The sequence below is a fragment of the Amphiprion ocellaris genome, chromosome 13 (assembly GCF_022539595.1).
Source record: "Amphiprion ocellaris isolate individual 3 ecotype Okinawa chromosome 13, ASM2253959v1, whole genome shotgun sequence".
NCBI lineage: Eukaryota > Metazoa > Chordata > Actinopteri > Pomacentridae > Amphiprion > Amphiprion ocellaris.
Window position 1 is genome coordinate 8,819,951 of NC_072778.1, and position 24,920 is coordinate 8,844,870.

A 24,920-nucleotide genomic window follows, 5' to 3' on the forward strand; every position below is an offset into this window, starting at 1 on the left:
TCACTGAAAAACGTACATGTATTCTTTGTTTTGGCCTTACAGCAATACTAAAAACTAAACACACTGAACACACTGATTTTAAAAATAATGGTTAAAAAAGTCACTAAAACAAAGCGTAAAATTGATGGTCTTGCATTGTAGCGCATAAGCATTTTCTTTCCAGATTTATCTGCATTAGCTGGGCTTAAATCAAATGTTAAACATTTGACGTTCTACTAATGCATCCGTGTGCACGTGGAATTTATGCTGATTTATGCAGTTGTGCACACAAATCTTTTCGAGCACCATTTACAGATGCTCAAACATAAAAACAAAAGCAAGATAAACAGCCCGATCGTGCCATTAACATTATTTAACACTTAGAAGTGCAGTAACAACATGCAGTGTCGTGCAATAGCTGCTCAGGTTATATAAATAAAACATACAGATATGTGGGTTCTTGTACAGAGTAACACTTTGAAGCCATATGGAACAGACTGACCACTTTCACTCCTCATATCTCTCCAAGACTTTCACACTCCATTTTCTTCTTCACGGGGGAAGATTGTGTGATAACAGCTTGAAGGACACCTCCTGAATGAATAACGCTGAGAGAAAGAGAGCCTCTGGAAGAAGAGCATGACAGGTTACCAACCGGTTAGAAAAGGTGCTAAGCGGCCTCTTCCTCCTCCTCCTCCTCCTTTTCCCCTTCACGTCTTACATCTGTTCAGCTGCCTCTAATTAGGACTTTTACAGACGGCAGCATTAAAATGGCCCGGAACCACGCCAACTAATGAGACACCAATGACAAGGCAGATCTTTCATGCACAACTCCGTTTGTCAAAATCTATCTTTCATTTTCTGCCTTGACAGCCAAAGTTTGTTCAACACTTTGTCTCCCTTCACACCTGCTGACAGGCTTTAGCCAGGATTTAAAGCGGGTCACTGAGCCGGCTTGTTTTTGGCGTAGTTTGCAGCATCTGATGCTTGCGCTGATGGATTTTCTCAGGCAGATCGTGGACATGTTTGCATGCCTGCTGTGAACATGAAACGTTTTTCAGCACTCTCTTGCTGCCAGTATTTGTGTTAATGTCGAACAGAGCCAGTTATCACTCTGCTCCTACAAAGCGGTTTTGTTTAAAGATACGGATGAGAACAGAGTGCTAAAATACACATTGGTTTTATAGCTACATCTTTTTGTATACTGTTGCACTCTAAAGACAGCATTCAAGCATATAAATTCCAAAACACAAGCAAACTGTGTCCACTGTGTTTGTCAGAAATATTAATTATTATAATGTCACAATAACTGGATTTTAAATTAGCTGAGTTACAACCAATACAGCTAACATCCCTCTCTAGTTGTTGATTTAACCCTTTAAAAACTCATTACCATGTGTCTAAGTTGAATATTTGGAAGTTTTTTACATGAAAATAATACCCTTACACCTTAAAATGGCTTAGATGTAACTTTGCATCATTGTTACGTATGACTCTGCTCAAAAACTGTAAACGGCAAGTTTTAATATTGGAGGAATTAAGCCATAAAACTGAGAAATTGGTTCTGAAGAAGAATAATGATACAGAAAGCTGAATTCTGCAAGTTGATAGGATTGTTTGCTAAGGTTCGTTACAAATTAAATCCCAGAAGTGTGAGTCCATGTTGTTGAAAACATTGCCAATAGTTTCAATGTAGAAATACTAAGCCTTTTTTGCTTATCATATGTTCTCTAGTACATAAAAAATGCCATATATGCATGTTAACAATCTGAAAAAAACTTCATTTTCACCAGAGAGGGTCTATAATTAATCATTAAAATAGATAAATTGTGGATAATTAATATTTTAAAATGCCCCAAAATGATTGATGGTTGAAGATATGAAACAAATGATAGTGCATGAGAAATGTATAGAAGATAAACATAATTAATAGGAGGCACAGCTGCTTTTGAGTTACAAGAAAGAGGACCAGATATGAGTTATTATTAGCTGAACCTTGATAGATAAGCTGACTGTGACTTTTTGAACCCTCCTTTCAGGGCTGCGGCTGTAATACACCTTTAAAAGCATTCCGTCTAGTGAAGGAGTATAATTAATAGCCATGTATTCGCAGGAAATGATAATTGATGTGCATAACTAGCATGTAGTTAGTAGATCACAACTGATCACTTCTCATTAGGTCACTGGCTCAAATATCCATGTGACCACTTGTTGGTGATAGAAAAAGAAATTGCATTGTTGAAATTACTCAACAGAAGCAGCTGGTCACTCAATAATTTATATTTCATTACTCAAAGGTGCTGTCCAGCAACTACAAATACAGAAAAACGAGTTTGAAGAGGAGTAAAAAATTGTACTTTACAGGTTACATATGCTGTGTTTTTATTGTTTGTAGTGCAGAAGACTAAAACACAAGTACCTTTCTATTAAATCTGCCCACTCACACATCACATCTTCTGCCTTTAACATTTGCACAGACAAAAAAAAGAGACTTTATGATTAAACAAGCAGTATGTGAATAGTTTAGGTGTTGACCAACCATGGGGACTTTTTTCCAATTTATAACCATGGCATTCCCAAACTGTCTAGCTATGAACAAACCCATTTGGTTCCTATTTGTAAAAACAAAATGTAAAAAAAAAAAAAAAAAACATCCATACTTAATGTTAGAAGCTTTTGGTGCCAGCACTTACCATAATATATGTATAATGTGTCAATAAATATGTATTTTCTCCATTTTTCTTTCACTTGATCAGTATATATTTGTCATTCACTAGGATCTACCACTGCATTAATTCATATGCATGCTAATTGTCCGTCACTACTTTGACCCCAGCTTGTTTTTTGCTCACTTCAGGAGTTGAATGACGGCGTTTAAGTAAGAACTATTTACCCAGACATCACTTTCAGTGGAGGGAAATGCATCTGTTTTGTAGCCATTTATCTCAGGAGGTAATTACACAGCTATTGTTCCTTGAACCCAGCTTCATTAATATTCATTGTGTCCAAAGATAAAATAAGGATTTTAGTACCTGGCAGTGTACTTTCACTTTGTATTTATGTTCCTGTGATAAGGATTGCATCAAACAGTGAGGTTATGTTTGGAAGCAAATGGACACACATGATTGAGAGTCTTTTTTATGCGCAGCAGAGAGAGTCAGAGATGACTGCTGGGAAGCCTTTCATCAAACTGTGGACAGTCAGACACTCACTGACCTGTGTAGACTGTTAAACAGGCAAATTAGGTGTTCAGTGCTTTGAGTTTCCATTTGTTTGTCTTTTTTTTTTTCCAAACCACGTCCCAAACATGCACATAAAAATGATGAGTTTTGGTGATATCACAGCAGGCAGATGTTAGTCATTATGAAGCACTGTATGTGTGTTGTTGGATGCAAAATTGATTGAAGGTCGAACAAGAGTTACTTACAGATCAGGTGCTAAAGGAGATTTAATATAGTGCAATAGAACTAATTGTTTGATGACTTCCATGAACATGTAGAGAGCAACTGATTAAATAAGACCAATATGGGTGAGTCATAATCACGTTCCCTTTGCACTCACAGCTGCAGGTAATTTAATCAATGGATGTGTTTATATGGAGTGGAATTGTTTTAAATAAGAGTCATTATTGTTTGCCTTGATAATTTGCGCTCAATTAGACAGCACAGTCAGCCAACGACTGGGTCACTGATCCCATCGGTGAGGCAGGAAATCTTCAAGGAGCGAATCAAGGAGTTAAATTCCACCTTGCAATCGAGCTGACAGTAGTCTGACTCTCAGACTCAATTGCCGTTTCCTTTAATTTGATTCATTCACCCTGACACGCCCATGTTAAATCAGGAGGGGAAGAACTTTTCCATTTTCTACCAAACCAATCAGTGCTGAATCCATCCTCTTGGCATAATTTAACATAAAAGCTCCGGTAGAAGTTGCCATGAGCAGTCCATTTAATGCCTTTAACAGTAAGAAAAGCAAAATGTCTTGCAATAAAACAATCTCATTTAAGCTTGTGGCCTGGTTCTCTAACCGATTAGCTGGTAGTTTCACTGATTTGAAAAGAAGTCTGAACTGTGGACTTAACCCAAGAGCTCTACAGTTGTAGTATTAACAAGTCAATTAGTATTTTCAGGTGATTATAGAATAATAAAAACACAATTATGAATGCTATGTTCCATTTCTGCAATAGATCTCCCTAAATTCTGCATTCTTAACATTTAAGTTTATATTCAGCTGAAATTCTTGGGCCATTGGACAGGTTAAAAAAAAATCTGTGGTATTTTAGCTGAGAATGACTCAACCATTTAGTAGAGTTGTGGCAATGGGGATGAAGCTGTTCTTGAAGCTGCTAATGGTAAAATTCTGTCTTTATAATGGTATCTCATTTGAAGCTTTTACACACCAACTGTACTTTTATTAAAGCAGTTTGAAGAGGACTGTGAGTTTAATTTCAACCAGATCACCACAATACAAAGCAACAAACTGTAAAAAAAAACAAAAAAAAAAAAACTGCAAAGTGAAAGCCATTTAACCTGATTTTTATGACCTCCTTGGTAAAACTGCTAAGATCAGTAAGAGCAAAGAGGCAGAGGGAGCAAGTAGAATAATACAATTCATCAAAACATTTTGTTTTGCAGACTAATGCAAACTAATGCCAATTCTGTATACCCCACAATCCAGGGTATGTCTTTGAACAATCTTACCATAGTGATCATAGTGATTGCAATACAAATCCTTAGGAAACCCCTGAATGAATGGATCTATAGAGAGCTGGCCTGTGAGTGTGGGAATTAACCTGTAGACTCTAAGTCGCTGCACTTGCCTGCAGACGTTTCCCTTCAGAAACATCAATTTTCCCATTTTCTAATCCCCAAATTGCTACTCATGTCAACTCTGAAGAGCCACGTACAAACTTGCTTGGTTTTTTGCAAATCCAGCCCCTTGGCAAGTTGTTTCTCTGAGATGTATGCACAGACATTGTTCCCTCAAGTTTGGAGGACTTGCATTTTGGTTATGGCATTGATGGGTGATTGTTGGTAAAGCAAGCTGTCGACCTGGGGGTCATCAGTGTGAATTCTGTGAGAATTCTTTAGCACCTTACATGTTTTCTGCAGTGAGTACCAACTGGCTTGTGGCTGTGAGAGCGAGAGCAGGATGTTGCAGGAAAAGAGCAGTTGTGCTCAGCAAATCCTCCCTTGGTAAATAGAGGTTGAAAGGAATATACTTTCATTACCCTGGGTTAAGGACTGCAGCCCCTCTTCTCTAGACAGCTGGACCAAAAGGTTACGAAGGCTTGGTTGGGTGTCAGTAATTAGAGAACCAGGGCAACCTGCTTAAAGGAATCGATCTGTATCTGGAAGCAGAGCTGCGGAGTGGAGAATTTCATTTTTAAACTGCTAAAATTAAAATGCATTTTCACTTGTCTGATTGTAGAATGCTTTGGATTAATAATCCAATCTGCTGGAGCTGAAAATCTCATCAGACATTTGAAGGCTTTACCCAGATTTCCTTGCATTGCTTCAAGCTTCTTAAAGGGTTGTTCAAAGGTTATGTACAGAATCTAAATTGTCTGATTTTATTTGGAATTCTAGACAGCTGTTATGTTTAGATGCCTTTTGCTTCATGGCTGTAAATCTAAAGCCAGGACATTTTGAACAGTGAGCACTGGGAAGACTCTGTTTCTTAGGCTTCTTGATTTCAGATAAGATTAAAGTAATGGGACTAGTAGAGGAAGATGTGTGAAGACAAACTCAGTGTGAGACTTTGGCGGCTCTCCAAGTTGCAACCTCAGCTTTTCTGAAATTCCAGAGCAGACATGTGTGGTCCCAGATCAATTTAAAAATCATTAGCTGAAAACATTATTGACCTCCTCTAAGCCGTGCGTTGTAAAATGTTAGAATGTTTCTGTCATGGAGCCAGGGAGTTACAAAGTGGATTGTGATCAGCTATCAATCCTCTCATACGTTCATTGCAACAAAAAAAAAAAAAAAAAAACAGGTTCTTTGATCAATCTTAATTGCAGTGTCTGGATCTGGTACGGCAAAGCTGTCTTCCAATCTGGCTTGCCACAGATCAAACTGTAATTTTCTCCAAATATCCAGCTGTCCAGCTCACAGATGTGACTACAAAGCAGCCCGGAGCTGCCGTCCACAGCTGTGAAGAGAAGTTTAAAAAAGACGTGGTTCATCTGTCAGCGCCTGGTTGCCAGCCGGAAGGGGAGGTTAGTCCGTCTCCCAGTGTTTGTGAGAAACATTTCATAGCATTTTTGCTTTGCTTTTTTGTTCTAAACTGTCAGTCCATCCACTTAACTGTAATTGACTTTGATGTTGATTTGATGTTTGACAGCTGACAGGAAAATTCAGGTTACATACAAATAGGGCTTGATTGGAATTTGCATTTTATTGGATGCTTTGGCTCTTTTTTGTTGTTGTTGTGCTACAGATCATTTGTCAGTTTTTGTCTGCTGTATTGTGATGTGTTTTAACTCTTTCAGTAGTTTTTTTTGGTGCCACACCCTCCTCCATTCTCTGGTAGTAATCGCACCTTAGCTAACTTTTCTTAATTTTTTTATTTAGATTGCAAATGAAGCTATGCTAAACCACAAATTCACCCTCATAAATTAGAGATAACATAACATCTATCTATTGAAATATAATTTCATGTAATTTTAAATTAAATTGTTTGTATGATTTATTTTGTAAATGAATAGGAGAAACACCAAGGGAGGTTGGGTGGATTTATTCTTCTCCTTATGCCTGATTTGGTGCTGATATCATGTCTGAATCCAGGCTGGGAGGCTCAGACGCAGGATTCCAGGGGGTCAACACAAATAGACGCCTGTAGTGAAAAGAGTGACACTCAATCTCACTTTTTCTGGATGCCAAACACAAGTGTGGGCACTAATTAGAGGCTTCGAGAAATCATTGAGTGGTGAGAAACCATTGTAATCTGAGGAGAGGCTGTGGTAGGGGTGACGAGTTTCAGTCCCTCTGCTGGATGGGCCCAAAGCCTGAAGGGCTGAAAGACTCCAGCTTTGCTTTGGTGTGTCTGCCAGTAGTGTGCAAGCATCCTATGCACTGGCACACCACTGTGCATTCACTATCATTAACAGCCTGCAGCTGTGGCTTTCGTAAACCTTATCACAATTCGTAATCATTTCTCAGATAACACTTTGTGCATTGCTTTCAGGATATGTTTCATAGCCGTTATGGAAGTTAAATCCTTCACCTTCCCGAGGGCTTCATTATTATTGCTGTACTGTTTTATGGCACAGGTTATTTTTATGGAAGAATTAGCTGGATGCTGCTTCGTATTTTAATTGTTATCTGGCAACTGTGATCTAAGATAGTTTAATTTTCACCCATAAATATAAAGTTAATGTGTTTTCTGCTCCAGAAAGACAAGAACTGCGTCCCAGTTTCGCACTGATGCTATAAAGTTCACACCAGTACACAAATAGCCTGAATTAACACATACCTTGTTTCATTTATCAAAAATAATACAAGTCTCAGGCTGACGGAGGTGAACTAAACTGTTGGACCTGTTACATAACACCGTATGAATCACACAAGGTGAACATGCTTTTGCATAATTGCTTGTTATTGTCTGTTCAGGCTGGAGAAATCTAATTTAAGTCCATATAATTGGACATTGTGTGGGAAAGCTCTAGAGTATGACATATAAACACACTTGCACACATGCACATGCAGGCTCGTGGTGTCAGGTTGGGCTATCTGATATGATCTGCAGATGTTTTGCTTTGCCTCTGCAGCAGGTGTCAACAGATGTCCTTCCCCTCCACTTGGTCAGGTTGACCTTGTGCTTGGAGGGGAGGGGAGGACCACCGTTGGGTCAGATGAGCTCTCTGTTGGAAATTATCTGCCCTGCCAAAGTGTTTCTGAAGAGGTCACCAACCCCGCGGCCCCCCTTCCAGGGCTGCAGCTCTGGCCTCCCTGTAGGTAGAGCGTCATGAAAGTTGAGCTTTTCTTTGCACGCGATCGATAAAATAACACATTATTATATTATGGCACAGCAAAAACCAACGGGTTCAGTCCTTTCAGTGCCGGAACTGATTGCATTTCTTTTGACCTCTGACCCCCTCACTTAAAATGCTTTCACGGGTCATAATTGTCCAGCTCTTGAGGACAGAACTTGACGTTTAAGAGGTTTTGAAAAGTGAAGCGGTGTGGAGTCGGACCTGAACTCTGTTACACCACCGGACTATTAGTGTGATGTTTTGCAATTCTCTTCCTCTCTCTGTCGGTGTAAAAACATAAAGAGGAAACAGCATTTATGAGAGCCTGGCTACTGTTTCTCCTGATGGATCTACAGAAGTCTGAGAATGCTTATTGCCATTCCCTAATGCCCTCCAGGACTAGTGTGTAAGATATTGTATTTGTTGTTGATCCCTTATCTCATATCACAGATTGTATCTCTTGTCATAGAAACTATTTTTCTCTTTTCTGGGGTGATATCCATGAAAAAGGGTCATTTTGCCTAGAATCTAACTGTTGACTGCTGTAAATCCTAACATTCAAGGGCTGGAACTGTGATTCCAATTTTTGGATGCAGTGCATTTGTGGTTTTGTTGCACTTGTGAGTGACAGTACAGTTAGTATTTGTGAGCCCTCTAGAGTTTGGGGGCTCAACTGCATGTCTGCATGTCTGAAAAGCTGTGCTACTGTAGATATCAAGACATATTTGGCATAGCATCAAACATGAGAATATAATTTAAACACAGATTTACAGACTTAAAAATGCTCAGAGAAGATAATATGCTGACTATAAGTGATGGATGGATTTATTTCCCAACTATGAATGCACTGAAACAGTGATTTCAGTGGATGACATCATGAGACTTTCAATCAAGCCAACAAATCATGACTCATACTTTTATCATTATTAGATTTTGTTATTTGTGGACTAAAGTGTGTTGCTTTCGTTGGACATCTGTTGTCTTTCTCAAGGACTCTTTAGCAGGTGATGCAGCTGTTGGTAGACACACTGATCAATATTATCTGTGAAATTAGTGCCGAGGGATGGTCTCTAATCTGTGGACCAGACATGAGTGGAAATTATGCCGCTTTACTCATTTTACTTCAGCTGTCAGTCAAAATAAACTACAGGCCAAACACTTGGAAGCAGTTTCAAGTTTCTGTTCACAATATCTTTCTCAAAATGAAGTATGAATTCTGTGGATTTTGGGATGTATTTACTGCACAATCAGACTTTGCTTTCATTGATATGCACCATTTTCCTCAGTTTACCTTTAGGTATACATTTATGTTAGCAGGCATTTGTGGAATAAATGTTAACAAAAGAAAAGAAGGGTTTAGTTTTAGGGTTGAGAAGATTTGCAAGAGTCACAGTTTCAATGCAAAAGTAAAAACAAAAAACAAAACAAATCACAGTTTGCATTATTCACTTCAGCTCTTTGGCTTTTGAGAGTTTGCATACAAAAATCCCAATGAATCTCACTTGTGTCCATATCTCTATAGCTACCACAGAAACGGCTAGAAAGAAGCAGCTCAGTAAAGAAACAAGAGGACAGATACAAATATCTGATAATTATAGTAAAAGTGTATTCTGATAAGTGACTCTTTATATAATAATCGTATGTATTTTGTTGCAAAGTATACCAATGAAACTATGATCTTTTTTGTACAAATTCGATCCTGCTTCCAAACTTTTGTCCTGTAGTGTATACTACTGTTCAAAAGTTTGGGGTCACTTAGAAATGTCTTTATTTTTGAAAGAAAACCCCTTTTTTTTCAATGAAGACAACATTAAATTAGTCAGAAATGCAATCTAGACATTGTTTATGTGGTAAATGACTATTCTAGCTGGAAACGGCTGATTTTTAATGGAATATCTACATAGAGGTACAGAGGAACATTTCCAGCAACCATCACTCCTGTGTTCTAATGCTACATTGTGTTAGCTAATAGTGTTGAAAGGCTCATTGATGATTAGAAAACCTTTGTGCAATTACGTTAGCACATGAATAAAAGTGTGAGTTTTCATGGAAAACATGAGATTCCCTGGGTGACCCCAAACTTGTGGCCTGTAGTGTATGTACCTGGGTCTTTCTCCCAGTGCAACAGGAATATTATCAATACAAGTGTGGTGGATATCCATAATGCACATTAACTGCACCCACATTATCAGACACAGTATACAACTATGGTGCAGTAATGACACAACATCTCATTAAGTGCTTGCATTGTCCCATGATTGTAAAGAAACCAAAAGAATATCTTAATACATTTTTTGTACAAATGAAAACAATGTTTCCCCAGACACTCGTATATTTTGGTGAGTTATTTTTAACACCGACCATCTCACCTTTTCTGCTTCGTTTCAATGTTTGCCAGGATTTTGGGTGTCAAACCTGCTCCACTTCCTCTTCAGACCAACACACAGGAGCATACGCCTGGCAGATTGAGCAGCTACAGAAGGGTCCCACGCAGCCAAATTATTTTTTAATGGTATAAAAGATTCCCATGGCGTGTTTCAACCACCTCTTTGGCAAACTGACTGTAAAACCAAAAGCAATAAATATCCTGAAAGCATGGCCAGGAATTTACTGCACCTGTAGTAACCACTGCACCGTCTTAATAAGCAACAGATGCTGGAGTGATGGCGTGGAGGCTGAAACACATGCGCTCAAAGAAGGGAATTCTTTGTTGGGTACAGTTTCATCACCTGAGCAAAGCTGCGTCTGTCGCTCAGGGGCTCTCGTTCATTTTGATCGGCAGGTAACAGGCCTGAAATTAAAAACAATTTGGATTTAGTGTCACAGTGACCCGGCTGTCGGTTACCGGACCGGAAATAGCTGTCATGAACAGTTATCCTTGATGCATGTGGCTGCAGGGAGTGTAGTACTTGACCAATCTTTAAACCATAATGTGCAAAAATAATATCGCTGCAATATAACCCACCGTACCAATTATAACCGATTTGGGAATTATATTCTGTTGGTCAATCACCAATTAAAGGAGTAAAAAGTGACTATTTCCCCTTTTAAAGACCTCATATCTAAACCCTCCAGAAATATTTATTGCCTTTTGAGGTCTGAGGTAGAGGAAAGCAAACGTCTGCTAATATACTGCATGCAGAATGAACCAGATAAACTCCAAAGCCAGGGATCAGTTTAATAAGGTACTGTAATTATATCAAGTGAAGAAAGATGAATTCAGTGAGCCTAAAAGAAGCCTGAATAAATGGTTTTCATTCCTCCTTCTGAATGTTTTCTGAGAAACATGCAGCAGTCTGGACAAAGAGGCTATTATCATTAGTTAATCTTTGCTCAAAGCTATTTAATAAAGCATCTGGGTATGCATGCAGGGTGTGTATGTGTGCACACAGGCTTTGTAGTAGCTGCACTGCATGATCCTCAAGTTGTCTTTATATTTTAAGATGTATCCTGAGTTTTAATTTTTGCTGTTATTGTCACTACTACAAGCAGCAGCGGCGGTTCAATGCTTCTGTGCAGGGATGCAACAGTGTGCACATGTCCACAGCTCTCTGCATTCACATTCCAGTTTTGTTTTGGCAGGGGAAAGGTTAATGTTTAACAGCATGAATGGTTCACCCACTAACGTGTGAACAAAGCACAATGGCTGCACTGTATAGGCTCCTATTTATTCAGAGTCACTTCCTCCCTTAATAGTCGGCTCTACTTTCCTCACAGAGGAAAAAAGTGGGTCAAGGAAAAGTCATGTTTGAGGTAATTCACTCTGGGGGACTGCGTTTCTGATCATTAGATGACATTGGTTGACCCGGAGAGTGAGGTCATTTTCAAGTCAACGTTACACCCAGAACCCGGCCTGACTGGTAGCGTGTCTGTGCATTTTACAGTACACCAAGGATAAGTCAGAGAGGCAAGGTATCAATGGGAAGGTTGAAAGGAAAGAAGGATGAAAAGACAGTATTGTTTATATTTTTTTAAAAAAAGGAAAAAGGAGGTGTTTTTTGACCTTGTGGGTTCTACTTTCATCAGATGCTGGTTTCAGCTGATGCACTCTGAAGGAGCTCACTCTTAAGGACTTTCTGCTTTGATGCAAGTGAACAAAAGATCCGCAGCGAAGACACACTCGGATAGTTCATTCTTGAGCTTCATGCACAAAGAGTTGAACCAAAGAGGAATGCAAACACATTGTTCCCCCACCTACTGCAATTACTTGTGATGAGTGTGTAAGGATTAAGCAGGATATTAGCAGACTTTTTGGATTAAGTATGATTTCAACCATGAAGATCTCTGAAATATCTTTTCATCAGGACCTAATGCTTTCATGACGAGGCCTTTTTTTTCTTCTTTTAGCTTTTTTTTTCTCTTCAGCAACTTCTTTTTTCACTTTTTCCCTTAATAAAGAGGCGTTCCAGTTAGCATTTAATAGATTTTCCCAAGGAATTATGTCATTACATCTGTATTTAGAATGATACGAGCACATATTTGATCCCTTCTAGTAATGTTGTGCGTACTATAATGCATGCACCTGGAATCATATATTAAAGAATCATGGTTTTTTTTCACATTATTCATGGTGCACTTTATGAGCCTGTATGTTAGGGCCCACAGTAATGGGGATGTAATTAAAAACATGTCATTGTGATGGAGGGGCAAGCTTTAATAGGAGGAAAGCTATCAGCTTGTTTCCTCCTGAGCCAGCAAATGGATATAAAAACAGTCAATCAAACCTAGTGTGTTGCCACTACTCGCACCACAGCTTAAAAGAGCAATAAGGCATTTTTTTCAGTAAAGACATCAAAGATACACCGACTGCAGAACAAACAATTTGATTTATCTGAATATTGTGATGCTATTATTAACGAAAATGTTCTGAAGCACAGAATGCAGCTTTGTTTTAATCCAGCACTTCATAAAATATCTGATTTGGTTTGCCCATAGAACGTGGCTCTCATTTGGTGAGACAGTTTGTACTTGGGGCCAAACTCTTCGCACAGTTATGAAAGAGCCTCTTCATTGAGAAGTCATGCCTGGGCTTTGTTTTTCTTTGCATCTGGCACTTCGTCATTCAGTCTGTTCATACCTGGCTCAGCATCAAACCCAAATGAAAACATCAAAGTGAAATCTGCAACGTGATGATGTGAAGTAATCGCTTTTTATTTTGTTTTGGGGTTTTTTTTGTCTGACATGTCATTGTTTTTTTAAATGTATATATTTTTTTCTGCTTACTGTATTTGAGAGACAACATTATTGGGGTTTCCAGTGTAGAAATCATGTTTTGCATTGGATCAGAGTCAGGTTAGATACTATACTCCCAAAAAACTGAAAACAAACACAAAATGGAAAGAATCTCCAAAAATAAACAGCACTCATGCCATTCCAAATAGACATATTATTTGTCAATAAAAATGATGGGTGAATTCTGAAAAGCAAATCTGAACAAGTTTAAAACGGACAATAATTGGCTGACCTGTTAACCTTGATGAACTTTTGTGAAACCCCCTCAACCAAACAGTGATTATCCAATCCCAGTTAAGCAGCTGTAACTAGGTGCAGCAGGCTTGTCAAGCTTTGGATTTCTCCTTGTGTTGAAGTGGAGGCCTTAAGTCTGTAGAATGAACTATGTTCTACATGAGCGATGGCTTTGTTCGCCAAACACAAAGGTTAGTTCTTGAGCCAGTTGCCTTTTCTCCTGTTTTTGTCTGTATTGCTTGTCAAAAAGCCTGGCCACCAAACAAGGTTATGTCAGAATGAGACAGAAATCTGGACTTGTGTTTGCAACATAAGAACAATGCTGTTACTTTATTTTCGTTATCTTCTAAGTGGATTATTCACTGGTGACACTGATGCCCTGAGAAATGCAGCTTGGAGCATAACATTGCAATTTTTAGCTGAATTAGCTGGTAAATTAGCTCATCAATTCTGCCTGCAACAGGTGACATTTTAGCCTGTTTTTGACCCCTGACTGCAAGGACGTGTTGTTTCAAAAGAACTTTGAGTGGAAATTAGCAAATGTTATCATTATAAATCACATATGTGTCATGGGGAAAGCTTGACAAGAAAAGCAATAGGAGTGCAAACTGTCAGCTCTCTTCAAATTGTTTCTGACTTCAAACCATCAGAATTGGAGCCACTTGTTGAAAACAAACCCAGCTGAGGTTGCTTTCACTCACTTATTTTCAGCGACCACTCCTTCAGACAGATTTGTTGTGCTTGGAACCATCCTGAGAAACTCCGAGTTGCCGTGGAGCTGTTATTTGACGTTATGCAGGGTGAACACATGGCACAGAATTAACCTGCCTGTGTTTTTCTTTCTATTGCAAGCAATAACCTCAGAAAGAATCAGGCCACTGGGTATGAATCACATCCTTAAATCACATTTATGGCAAAATAAAGAGTAATTAAGTTCAAAATGTGTTTCAAGCATAAATTTGTCCATATTGCACCGGGGAAATGTTTACTCATCCGTTTAATGCACTAACAAACCTCCAGCAGCACACTGCTTCTCCTGAGCACATTAAACCCCTGCTGGTTCATCTGATGGCGAGACGTATTGGATCGGTTTATGAATACTGAGTGTTCATCAGTGGTGCACAAAATTCATACTACTTAAACAAATTGAGGGCAGGCTGGGGATGGAATAAACATATCAGAATAATGTCTGACAAAGAAACCCATCGAAGTTTCAACGCAGTAGGTTGAGACTAATAGTAATATATTGTGCCAGCGTGGAATTTAGTTTATTGTTCCACCGACAATTTGTGTTATGTGAGACAAACTCTATTTCAGTGTTGACAAGTGCTCATGTGGAATCATATAAAAAATCATATAAAAAAATCTGCTGGGTTTTCTTGGCCTCTGTATTGCATTTCAATTCATTTCACTTTTCATCGCTTCAGAGCACAGCTTTATTTTTTTATGTGACAACCTGGAAGATAAGCTGCTCTCGCAATTATAGCCACAACATTTTGACATTTTGTGAAATGTCCTCATTTCGCCGTCACACCGAGAGCCGTGCGAGAAGAACAGTATCGATTTCAGCTCTACATTCAATGCATAGCTTCGTGGCAGGTTAAGCCAAGCTTAGCTCAAAGACTGGAGGTCACGGGGAAAACAGCTAATATAGCTTCACCAAAAGTGCATTCCTCCCACTCAAAAGCCGCCTTAAACGCTCGGTATGTACGCTTCACATGCAAACATGCTGCAACAGAATGGTCAGTTAGATTACAAACTGATGCAGTTTCATCATGAACACAAGTTAGAACTTTTGATTACTTCATTAGTAGTGGGCCAGCTAGCAAAACATGAATAATACTTCAATATAAGCTGCTTAAAGGCAGTCTTTTTCCACTTCGAATCAAGACTAGCAGTTTTTCACTGCTTGTCTTATTCTGTAGTTATCTAGCATTTCAGATTGTGTCCCAAGGATGATGAATAATACAGTTGTTTGTGATAATTATACCAAGGCATTGCAAGTTATTCTGAAATGCATTTATTGATTGTCCTCAGTAAATGGTTTTGCTGGTTAAAATAGGAAAATTAAAAATATGCATCCTTGTGTGTTTCCACTGATCTGCGATTTTAACCCAGTGAATTACAAATGGCCTTGCAATCAGTGTGGCTTCAGGGTGTTGTCATTGCAATGATTGTGAGGCTCAGGTGGAAGCATCCTGGCACTTTTTCATCTGGAGGTGACAGGGTCTGATGGAGCCCTGGGGGATTCGGTGACGAGCTTTGTCAGTGCGATTAAAACCCTGCAGCTACTGGTCCCAATGGGCATGAATGGGTTTATGAGAGGAGCTTGGTGAAAACCATCAGACCATGCTTCCTTTCAAGTACTCTCCACTCTGTTTTTGATTCATGGCATCAGGACAACAAGACATGTAAATAATAAGGCAATAGTCGAGTTTATAGTTATAAATCCTAAACTTCAATCTTTTTTAGTTTCTTCTGGGATTCTTATGTGCTTCATCTTATTTTTAATCTGTTTGAATTGTTGCTGACAAACTGGCCCAATCCAGCATTTTAAAAAACTGTCAGATAAAGGTTCGGGTTTTCTTTCAAGGGACTGTGTTTGACTGTGATTTCTGTGATGCAATCAGTGAACAAGGTAATATATTTGAGTAGGTAGATATTGCGCTTTTTGCCCAACAAAGCTGTCTGGTGAATAAAGAGCAAATAATGTAATGAGGGAGTGTCAATCTTTCTTCCTTTTTTAAAGCCTCACCTTTTATATCAGACACCTGGTCAATATTTCATACTGTTAATACCCCTTTTCAAAATGCTAGACATGTTTATGTTCCAAACCACAGCCTGGATGTCTTTTCCAAGCCAAGCCCTTGTCAGTTAAATGATACATGTGTGTTTTATTTTATATTATGGGCCTGATTTGGTCTGTACTGATGAAACTGTTGCAATCTATGCATAACAGACACCAGGACACCAAACATTCTGGTTTGTGTTTTAGGAGTGCAAGATTCCCATCAGGAGAAAGTCATATCAGTGTCTGGAGAAGGAATGGTCCACAGTCCAGACTTCCCACACACCTATCCCAGGAATACCATGTTAGTGTGGAGACTAGTGGCAACCAGCAACATGAGGATCCAGCTCACCTTCGATGAGAGATTTGGTCTGGAGGACCCAGAAGATGGAATATGCAAGTAAGACATGGAGAACATATTTTTTTCCCTTTGTAAAAGATTAATGCTTCATCAATGCTGGTCTTGAGAAGAAGACTTGTTAGTATATTTTTACTTTATTCTGTGAAGTGGACAAAATCAGCGATCATATTGTTTGTTGTTTATGGCGTTTATGGATTTGACAAATGCACCAATCTCCAAAACTCTTCTCGGTGCTACTCTATATAAATTGCACCTTTGAACATGAGGAAAAGTTGCTTTACTTGCCTCAAAGAAAATATCATCTATTACACTTCATGAAAACCTTCCACAGCATTTAGTAGTAGTAGAAGTCTGGACTGTCTTTCAAAAGGATTTTCCTCTGCTTGCTTGACCAACTCTCACCAAACGATGGGTTTCCCAGTTGGCGTGCCGGATACATGTTGGTCTGAGGTAAAGACGTGTCCTGTCTGTGTTGTCATCCATCTTTAAAGATTTAAAGTCAGAGTGTGGCCATTTGTGAAATTGCCTTTGGTCTGCTGTGGCAGCTCGTGAATATTGAAAACCCAGCAGCAGCGTGATTTGTTTCGCCCAGGACACCATGATGACGTGATTCAGGCCGGCATATTTTACTAGACCTAGTCGATATTTTTAGCTGCTTATGGAACAGTTTGAAAGACACGCGCCACACCCACTCAATGGCGTCACATAAACACAAACACACACACACCCACATACAGTACAGCTCTCCTTTATAGAGGAGCCCAATTTCAATTAGTGCCAGAGTTTGCCATTCAGTTTAACCAATCCCGAGCCCCAACAATCAATTTATCCTCCGAACATTATGCTCAGTACCTAGCTGTCAATATATCACAGCTGAGTGGTTAACATATTGGAGCCCAATCAGGGAAAGGTGGAGAAAAGCTGGGGGAGGGTAACCTCACTAGTCATTCCTGGAGAGCCCCCTAATGGATGAAAGGGTGAATGACAACTGCACTTCTCTACAGAGCTGTAGACATATGATATGGTGTCACCTGATTAGCATTCATCTTCTGAGATTGTAACAGAACCTGTTAGGAAATTAAACTCACATGTGGCTATAAATGAGTGGTGTGCTTCTGCTCCAGTGACAGTTCTTGGAAATTCCACTTAATTGATCAATGAGGTGTTTGTGAAACTGGCTTTGATTTTGGTCCAGAGCCTTGATAAAGATAAATTGGAGATAATTCAGTTGCCTAAAGTGCTGTAATGTGCCATCCTGGATTCATTCAGTGTTGACTGAAAAACTGAAGAAACAGCATGTGAGCAGAGGTAATTTAAGCCCCCCAGCACACCTGCGGTGGGCCGGGAGCATGTTGACGAATGAGGTTAGCGTTGCTGTCAAAACCCTGCGAGGGAAAGTTGCACGGTGGGGCTGGGTGCAGACTGACAACTTTTGTGCCGTCCTGCCTTTACAAGACTGCACTAGTCAGCCACCTCAAAGAAAGGGGCAAAAGACAATAACAACATCCTTTTCCAGGGTCATACAAGTCATCAGCACATCTACTGCTTCAGCTATAGCACGTTTTATCCTCCCCCAACCCTTCGTAACCCCTGACCAAAGCCCAACAGGTTTTGATCAGATCCCAAGATACACACTCTTGGCAGGGTTGGCAGACGGATGAATGCAGCATGCAATCGCAAGCAGAGACATATATTCACTGGCCTATCTGCTTGTCTTTTCTCTTAGCCTCTCTCCTTTTTTCTCTCTCTCTCTCCAACACATAGCCTGTCTTTCTGTCTCACATACACACACTCGCATACATAAGCCTCTGGCCTAGTCTGCCACTTTATCTTTCATGCGTGTTTAAAAATTTATTCACAAAATTTCCCCTTAGACCTTCTTTCTGCCGGTGTTATGGCAAAAAAATAAAAATTCATACACAGTGCTATTGATACATCGCTCTTATCCTTGTGTCACTGCACAATGTGATGCAAATAAACCTGACCGTAATGTATTGTCCGGTGATTCAGGGCTGGGGATGCAACAATAGTGGAGAGACGTGTTCGGCTCTGGTAGTAAGCCCAGAGCGAGAAGTCTTTGCTGAGATGAGAAGGAGGCTGTATAGTTGAGATGCTCATCTGCTATTCTGTTTGTCTGTGGCACGATGAAAAGCATTCTTACCAAATCCACTAGAGGAGAGGCATATTGGAGAGGGATTGGTCTTGCTGCTGGTTGGCATGGCAGCAGAGTCGTGCTTGACGGCTCCCAGACAGGACTGTTCTCAGAAAGGCATTTATGCTCTCGTTCTTCAGTCTGAAAGGAGAGGACTGGAAAAAAACAAGAAAAAAAAACTGTTTGTGTTGCTAATCTGCATCAGCTCCATGGTAGATATTGTATCTATTAATAATGTACAAGGAGAAAACTATGTAGGAGAAAGCTTTGTGAATATTAAACACAATTTCCTTGCAGTGTGCTGAAAGGTATTCCTTCCTGGTAGTGCTGTAACATACGCAGGATTCCTTTGTTGTTCTCGTCCTCTTCATGGTGACTGTTCATACAGTTCGGTATGTATGTCAGTGCATTTGTAAATCTGAGAAACCGCTGTTCAACATGGTGATTCTGAACACATGGCGATGTGTAATGATCAGGGCATCCTGCATTATTGATGAGCCATCTGTCAAAGCTGTGGAACTGTCTGAGGGATGACTTATAGAGAGCAAAGCTGCTCTTTTTCACTGTCCTCCATCGAGAACAGCAGCAAGAAGCCAAACTGATAATTTATCCTTTTCCAAAACCATTTCATGTCAGTACAGCCCCAATTTGAATAAATGCTTTACAGTTTTTGTCGCTGTCAAACATTTGCATATTTAAGCTGTGAATACATGGTTTTGCAATGGGGCAGTTTCAGTTTTACCTTTTCCAATAAGTTTATTTGTGCAGATAACAAGCTTCCTGTATACATTTCCGAATCAAAAGTAGCAGAGTCAATAAATTTATTGACACCCCCCCACCCCTTCAGTTTATTTAACATCACAGAAAATCCATTTTTAGCGTCGCTCATGTCCCTCCATGTTGTTTTATTGAAACCAGCTTGAACTGAATCTGTCAAGCCTGTGCAAAATGTAAACAATGTCCTTGAAAGCCAAATATCCGAATTGGCAGGGCTGAATGAGAGGTTAGCGTGCCTGTTGACGCAAATGGCAACGTGATTAATCCCAGACTGTGAAGAGTTGGTGGAACAAGGCTTTATTGAATGCAGTGCAGCCACTGGTTGCACACAGGTATAAATAATAAAGGCTGAACTCCTGAACTGCATGTCTTAAGTGCTGAGGTTGGTCAATGTTAGCTTTGGCACACCAAAGGAGTCTGGAGCATAGCCATATGCTTCTGCACTTCATAATGTTTACTGGTGTTTTGGATTGACGGGAGAGAGAAAAAGTTTGACAAGACAACAGCAAAATGGGGCTTCTAGTCATGTTTTTTTTTTATGAAACTCAACTCAAACTGAATTTTATATTATAATTTCTGTTGAGTTATGTTTATTTCACTTAATGTGTTATATAGATATTATAATTATCAAAATGTTATTCCAAAAATATTTAGAATTTTTGAAACCATCAGTTTAAACCAACTGCTCCTGCAGTTTTTACAATTTTTATGTTTAAAACCAAAATACAAAAATACTTTATGATGTAAACTGTTGAAATCCAGTCAAGTGGATAATTTATGCACTTACCAAAGAGAAAAATCAAAGTAGATTTCTCTATACACACAATAAAGGGTAATAAATAATAAAAGTGTATAAAGCTGCATAACTGTTTTGCAAAATATTATTCTAAATATATTCATACTTTCTGTTCACATTGATGCCCACACATAGAACACAACAGTGATGGTGTAAATAAAATGATTTACAAGGAAAGATTTTAGCCTTACCTCTGCAAATATGTTTGGAAGTCCAAGTGAAGAGTCTTGGCTCTCTTGCACAGTCAACATACAATCTGATGCGCCCAACGTTTAATTAAAAACTATATTTCAATGGCACCAAATAGCATCGGTGTAATAGGGTTGCCAAAAGGCTGCATCAGTGGCCATTAATGGCTAGACAGCAAGAACAGCTCCTTTGCTGTGCTGTCAACCACTGGCAATTTCCAGGGATTTTTTTTTATTCATTTAATTCAGGCAGTAAATAACAGAGACACATCTCATCTCTCACAGCTGAGAAACTGAAACCTGCTGTTAAAAATATTTATTTATTATTTCTTTATTTAATGAGGTCAAAGCTTTATTGCGCTGGGGGGCTTTATTGATATTAACAATCTCACCTTCAGAAGGGCAAGGCCTCCACCAATGAGAGAGCACCTTTGCAAGCATTAATGGTGCTGACAGACTTAAAACAAAGCAAAAATGCAGTTAAAGCGATCTAACATGCATGTTTTTAAGTTCAAATTTACCATATCAGAGCTCACATGTAGTCACCAATAGCTGAACGTTGTGGTTTTAAGGAGTGGCCTCATTAACAAATGACTAAGTTCATCTTTTTCTTTCTCTCCTTACCAGGTACGACTTTGTGGAAATAGAGGATCCAACTGAGAAGACTCTCCTGGGTCGCTGGTGTGGGTCACAGTCGGTACCAGCCAGCCACATTTCCAAAGGCAGCCAGATCAGTATCCGCTTCATCTCGGATGAGTATTTTCCCTCTGAGCCAGGATTCTGCATCCGCTACTCCCTCCTGCCTGTGGTACGTACAGCATTAACTGTCAGGAGTTGAAAAATGTGCATTGCGAGTAGCTGAACGCTCGTCTCAAAGCGCTTCTCTGCTTCTATCTCCAACCAGGGAATTCACATGGCAGTAAGCAATATCGCCCCATGTAAGCACAATTAAAATAATTTGCTTGTTGCATAACATGGTGCCTTAATTTGCAGTCATCCGTTTTTGCTTATGTGTACCCAAGGTTTTAAGCATGGTTGGGGAGAAATTATGTTGAAGCACTTTGGAACATCTGGCACCTGTACTGTCATTTATTTCAGTTATGAAGATACACACAAGCCAGAGCAGTGCATACACAGACAAAAACAAAAAGTTCACAATATCTGCAGTGACAGTAGAGAGTGCAATTAAGTTGCCAAACTAAGGTATAGTTGCATGACCTGAGTTCTTCTGCAAGAAATAACATTTTCTGTAATGGATCCTGATGTAGTTCCAATATTTGAAACGGCACACAACCAATTGTGTTGTTGCAAGGCTTCAATTTTAAATAATCAAACTTAAATGTTCTATATTATTGTTCCATATAAAACCACATGGCCTCTGACCCTTCGCTGTATCTATAGATCCAAACAGATGAGGTGTTGCAATGTCACTGATGGTGTTGCATGAGACTGAAATAGACAAAATAAGTGGCTTCACATTCACAAAGTGGTCCTCTGACCCTTGGGGAGCTTCACTCAAGCCCCTGAAATGAAAGTAGGGATGAAGTGCTTTCTGTGCTCCCTGTCTGCTTTTCTGTTCTCATTATTACATCATACACACATCAAAAGTAGTATCTGTTTTATGTGTTTCTACAATATCCCACTGCACAAAAATACACATTATTTCACTCTGTACTTACTCCCGAAATATATTTCTGGCAAAAACACACAGCCAGTCTTTGTTTCTGTTCTTCTTTGTTGTTTCTCTCTTTCACTTGTCTTTGTTTGCAACAGAGACTATAATCACTAGTTCCATCATTACCTAATCTTTGTTTCCATTCACATTTTAAACTTTTGGCAGACATTTATCCGGTATAATTTAGGGTGGATGCATAAGCTGAAACTCCAGATCAAGGACTCAGTCAACAATTGTAGCCAGGTTTGTGTCTTGACTGATCGTGTCTGGCAGCATGCTGTAAAAAATGTATCAGCGGTTGGAGTTAAAGGTTTACTTCAGTTCATTTCGACCTGCTATATTTCCCTTTAATGTGGCTATTTGCGACTCCGTGGGTGAGGCTAACATTGCACTTTCCAGCGTTGTGGTAGAGATCCAAGGAAACGATGAGTCACCAAACGCAGAGTACAGGAAGGGCAATAAATTCAGATAAACCAATGTTTACATATCAGGTTAAAAGAAGAACTAATAGAGAAGCATGGAAACCCAGGTTTGCACGTGGGCAATTAAAACGTAGCAAGTTGGAAAAAACACGTAATTAGTTTTCAGGCAGAAAAGCGGATTTTTAATGTCAAAGTTACAATAAACTCTTGGTTTAGATCAATTTGAAATGGAGAACAAATATTTGACCTCTGTGTTATAGTCCAATGTTTTGCCAACCCATCCATCCAGCCCGACCTCCTCTCTAGACGGACTTTGTTGTTCTGTAGTTTGACTCATTGGGTGTGAATTGCGGGTACAAATTTGTCATTGCCTGCACATTTTACATGGTTTTCTCCTTCCTTTCTAATATCCACGACATTCACAAGTGTTTTTTAAAATTTATATAAACTTTTTATATTCCTCTTACTACTGGAAACAACAACATCCAAGGAAGCAGTTGCTATTTTGTTATTGTTGTGGGTTGTTTTAGGTGCAGGCAGACCATTCTACACAGCACTGTGTCAGCACAAGTCAATTGTCTGGCTATGCAACACCTCACTTCCTCCTAATATTATCGCTACTTCCACTGGAGGCTGCTGTCACAATGATATGAAACCTCAGGCCATACTACCCTACTTCTGTCTAAAAGTTGTGTGAGTAAACTTACTATAAGTTTAATAGCCATGTCAGTCCAGTCAATGCCAGTCACCATTTTTGTTTCCTGTCATTTTTTTCAGCAGTGTATCAGATCTTTTAGTAATGTACAATGTGTATTGCAACCAGCTAGCTGGACATCAGCCTACCAGAAAAAAGTGCAGATTTTCTGAGAAATTTTGACTAAACCAGTGAAATTACATTTTGCCTCTGGAGCAGCTCTGCTTCAAAAATATGCTTGCATATTGTAACGACTGTGAAATGTAAATATGAGGGGAAAAAAGTGTTTGAACAGACTGCTGTGCTTCTGTACATCTAGCCCTCTTTGTCTTATTCATCTGCCTCCCATTCCTCATTGTGTTTCACTTTCTTGCTTTTTTTTTCTCTGCTGATCTCTGGCCCACACACATGCACACAGAATTCCTTCGTCCCTGCTCCTTCCCTGACAAAAGCCCAGAGATAAACTAAAGAGATGACTGCCATGTTTTAACCTGTCGTGTTTCGGCTCTGTTCACTTCGCTTCAAGTAAACAGCTCTCCTTCCCATTAATCCCTGATGGCCTGCAGCCCAAAAAGGAAACTGAGGTTACTGATGAAGCTTTGTGTTCACTCTGTAACTTTATTTTGTGCTTCAAAAGCTTTTCTCAGTCTTTTATTCCTCATCACATTATTATTGCAATCTTTCATCACCCTTAAAACCCAAAACAACATTGCTGATAGGAGCACAATCTGACAAAGAATTCACTGAGATCATACCGAGTGTCGTGCTGGGTATCAAAGCCATATCTCTTAAAATACAGATAAAGTCAGTAATTATATGTACTCCTATGACAGAGTAAATGTTGCAACTACTGAATTTTCCATCAATAGACCACAGCGGGTTGTGATTTTAGGGCTTTCAAGGAGGTCATGCATTACCTAATAGACAAGAATTAATCTAATAAAACACTATTGCAGGGAATGAATTGATTCCAAAATCCTTGAAGTGGAAGGAATTGTCATAATAACTGATTTTTCTTGGTGATTTTTTCATTTGAGCAGGAGAGCTACAAGGGCTGGGTCTTGTTTGATTATTTTTAATCACAAATGTGCTCCAAAGGGCTTTTATAAATTGCACAATATACAACACCCTCTATTCTTAGGCAGAGTGGGCATAAAAAACTCTCTAACAGTGCTGGTAACCTGAAAAATAAAGGGAGAAATTTCAAGAAAGGCACCAGCAGAGGATTTTGCATTGATTTTGTATGAACAGATTACACAGCATGAAACACCAGTGATAAAGTTAGACTAGAAACAAAATGAACCACAAACATTTCCTAAAACGTAAAGAAGCTATAGCCACAACTATGTCTAGCAAGCAGTGTCAGCTTTTGGTATTTTACAGTTATCATTCCAGATATCATCGAAAAAGTACTGAGGTTTGACACCCAGCCTGGTTGAGCATTTATCTGTATCTGAACAGTCATGAGGAGGGTTAAGGTTAGAAGTGACCAGAAGAAAAGCAGCATTGGGGATTTAGAAAAACTGAAGGATTAGGTGTTCTCTCTGTGGTTGAGAGAATGTTTCTTCTTCTTAAATAAACCATTGAAAACCCCAGTTCACTGCTAAAATGCATTGTCACAAAACTAAGAACAAAGCTGTCTTTCTTACC

General features: G+C 39.3%; 1 protein-coding gene across 1 annotated transcript in view; it reads left to right on the forward strand.

The window, feature by feature from the left end:
• The window catches only part of pdgfc (platelet derived growth factor c), a 48,197-nt gene that overhangs the window by 15,277 nt on the left and 8,000 nt on the right, over positions 1-24,920 (forward strand). Inside the window, exons 2-3 of the mRNA XM_023279879.3 lie at positions 16,413-16,605; positions 21,107-21,287. Coding sequence (XP_023135647.1) covers positions 16,413-16,605; positions 21,107-21,287 — 374 coding nt within the window. The remainder of the gene's footprint in view (positions 1-16,412; positions 16,606-21,106; positions 21,288-24,920) is intronic.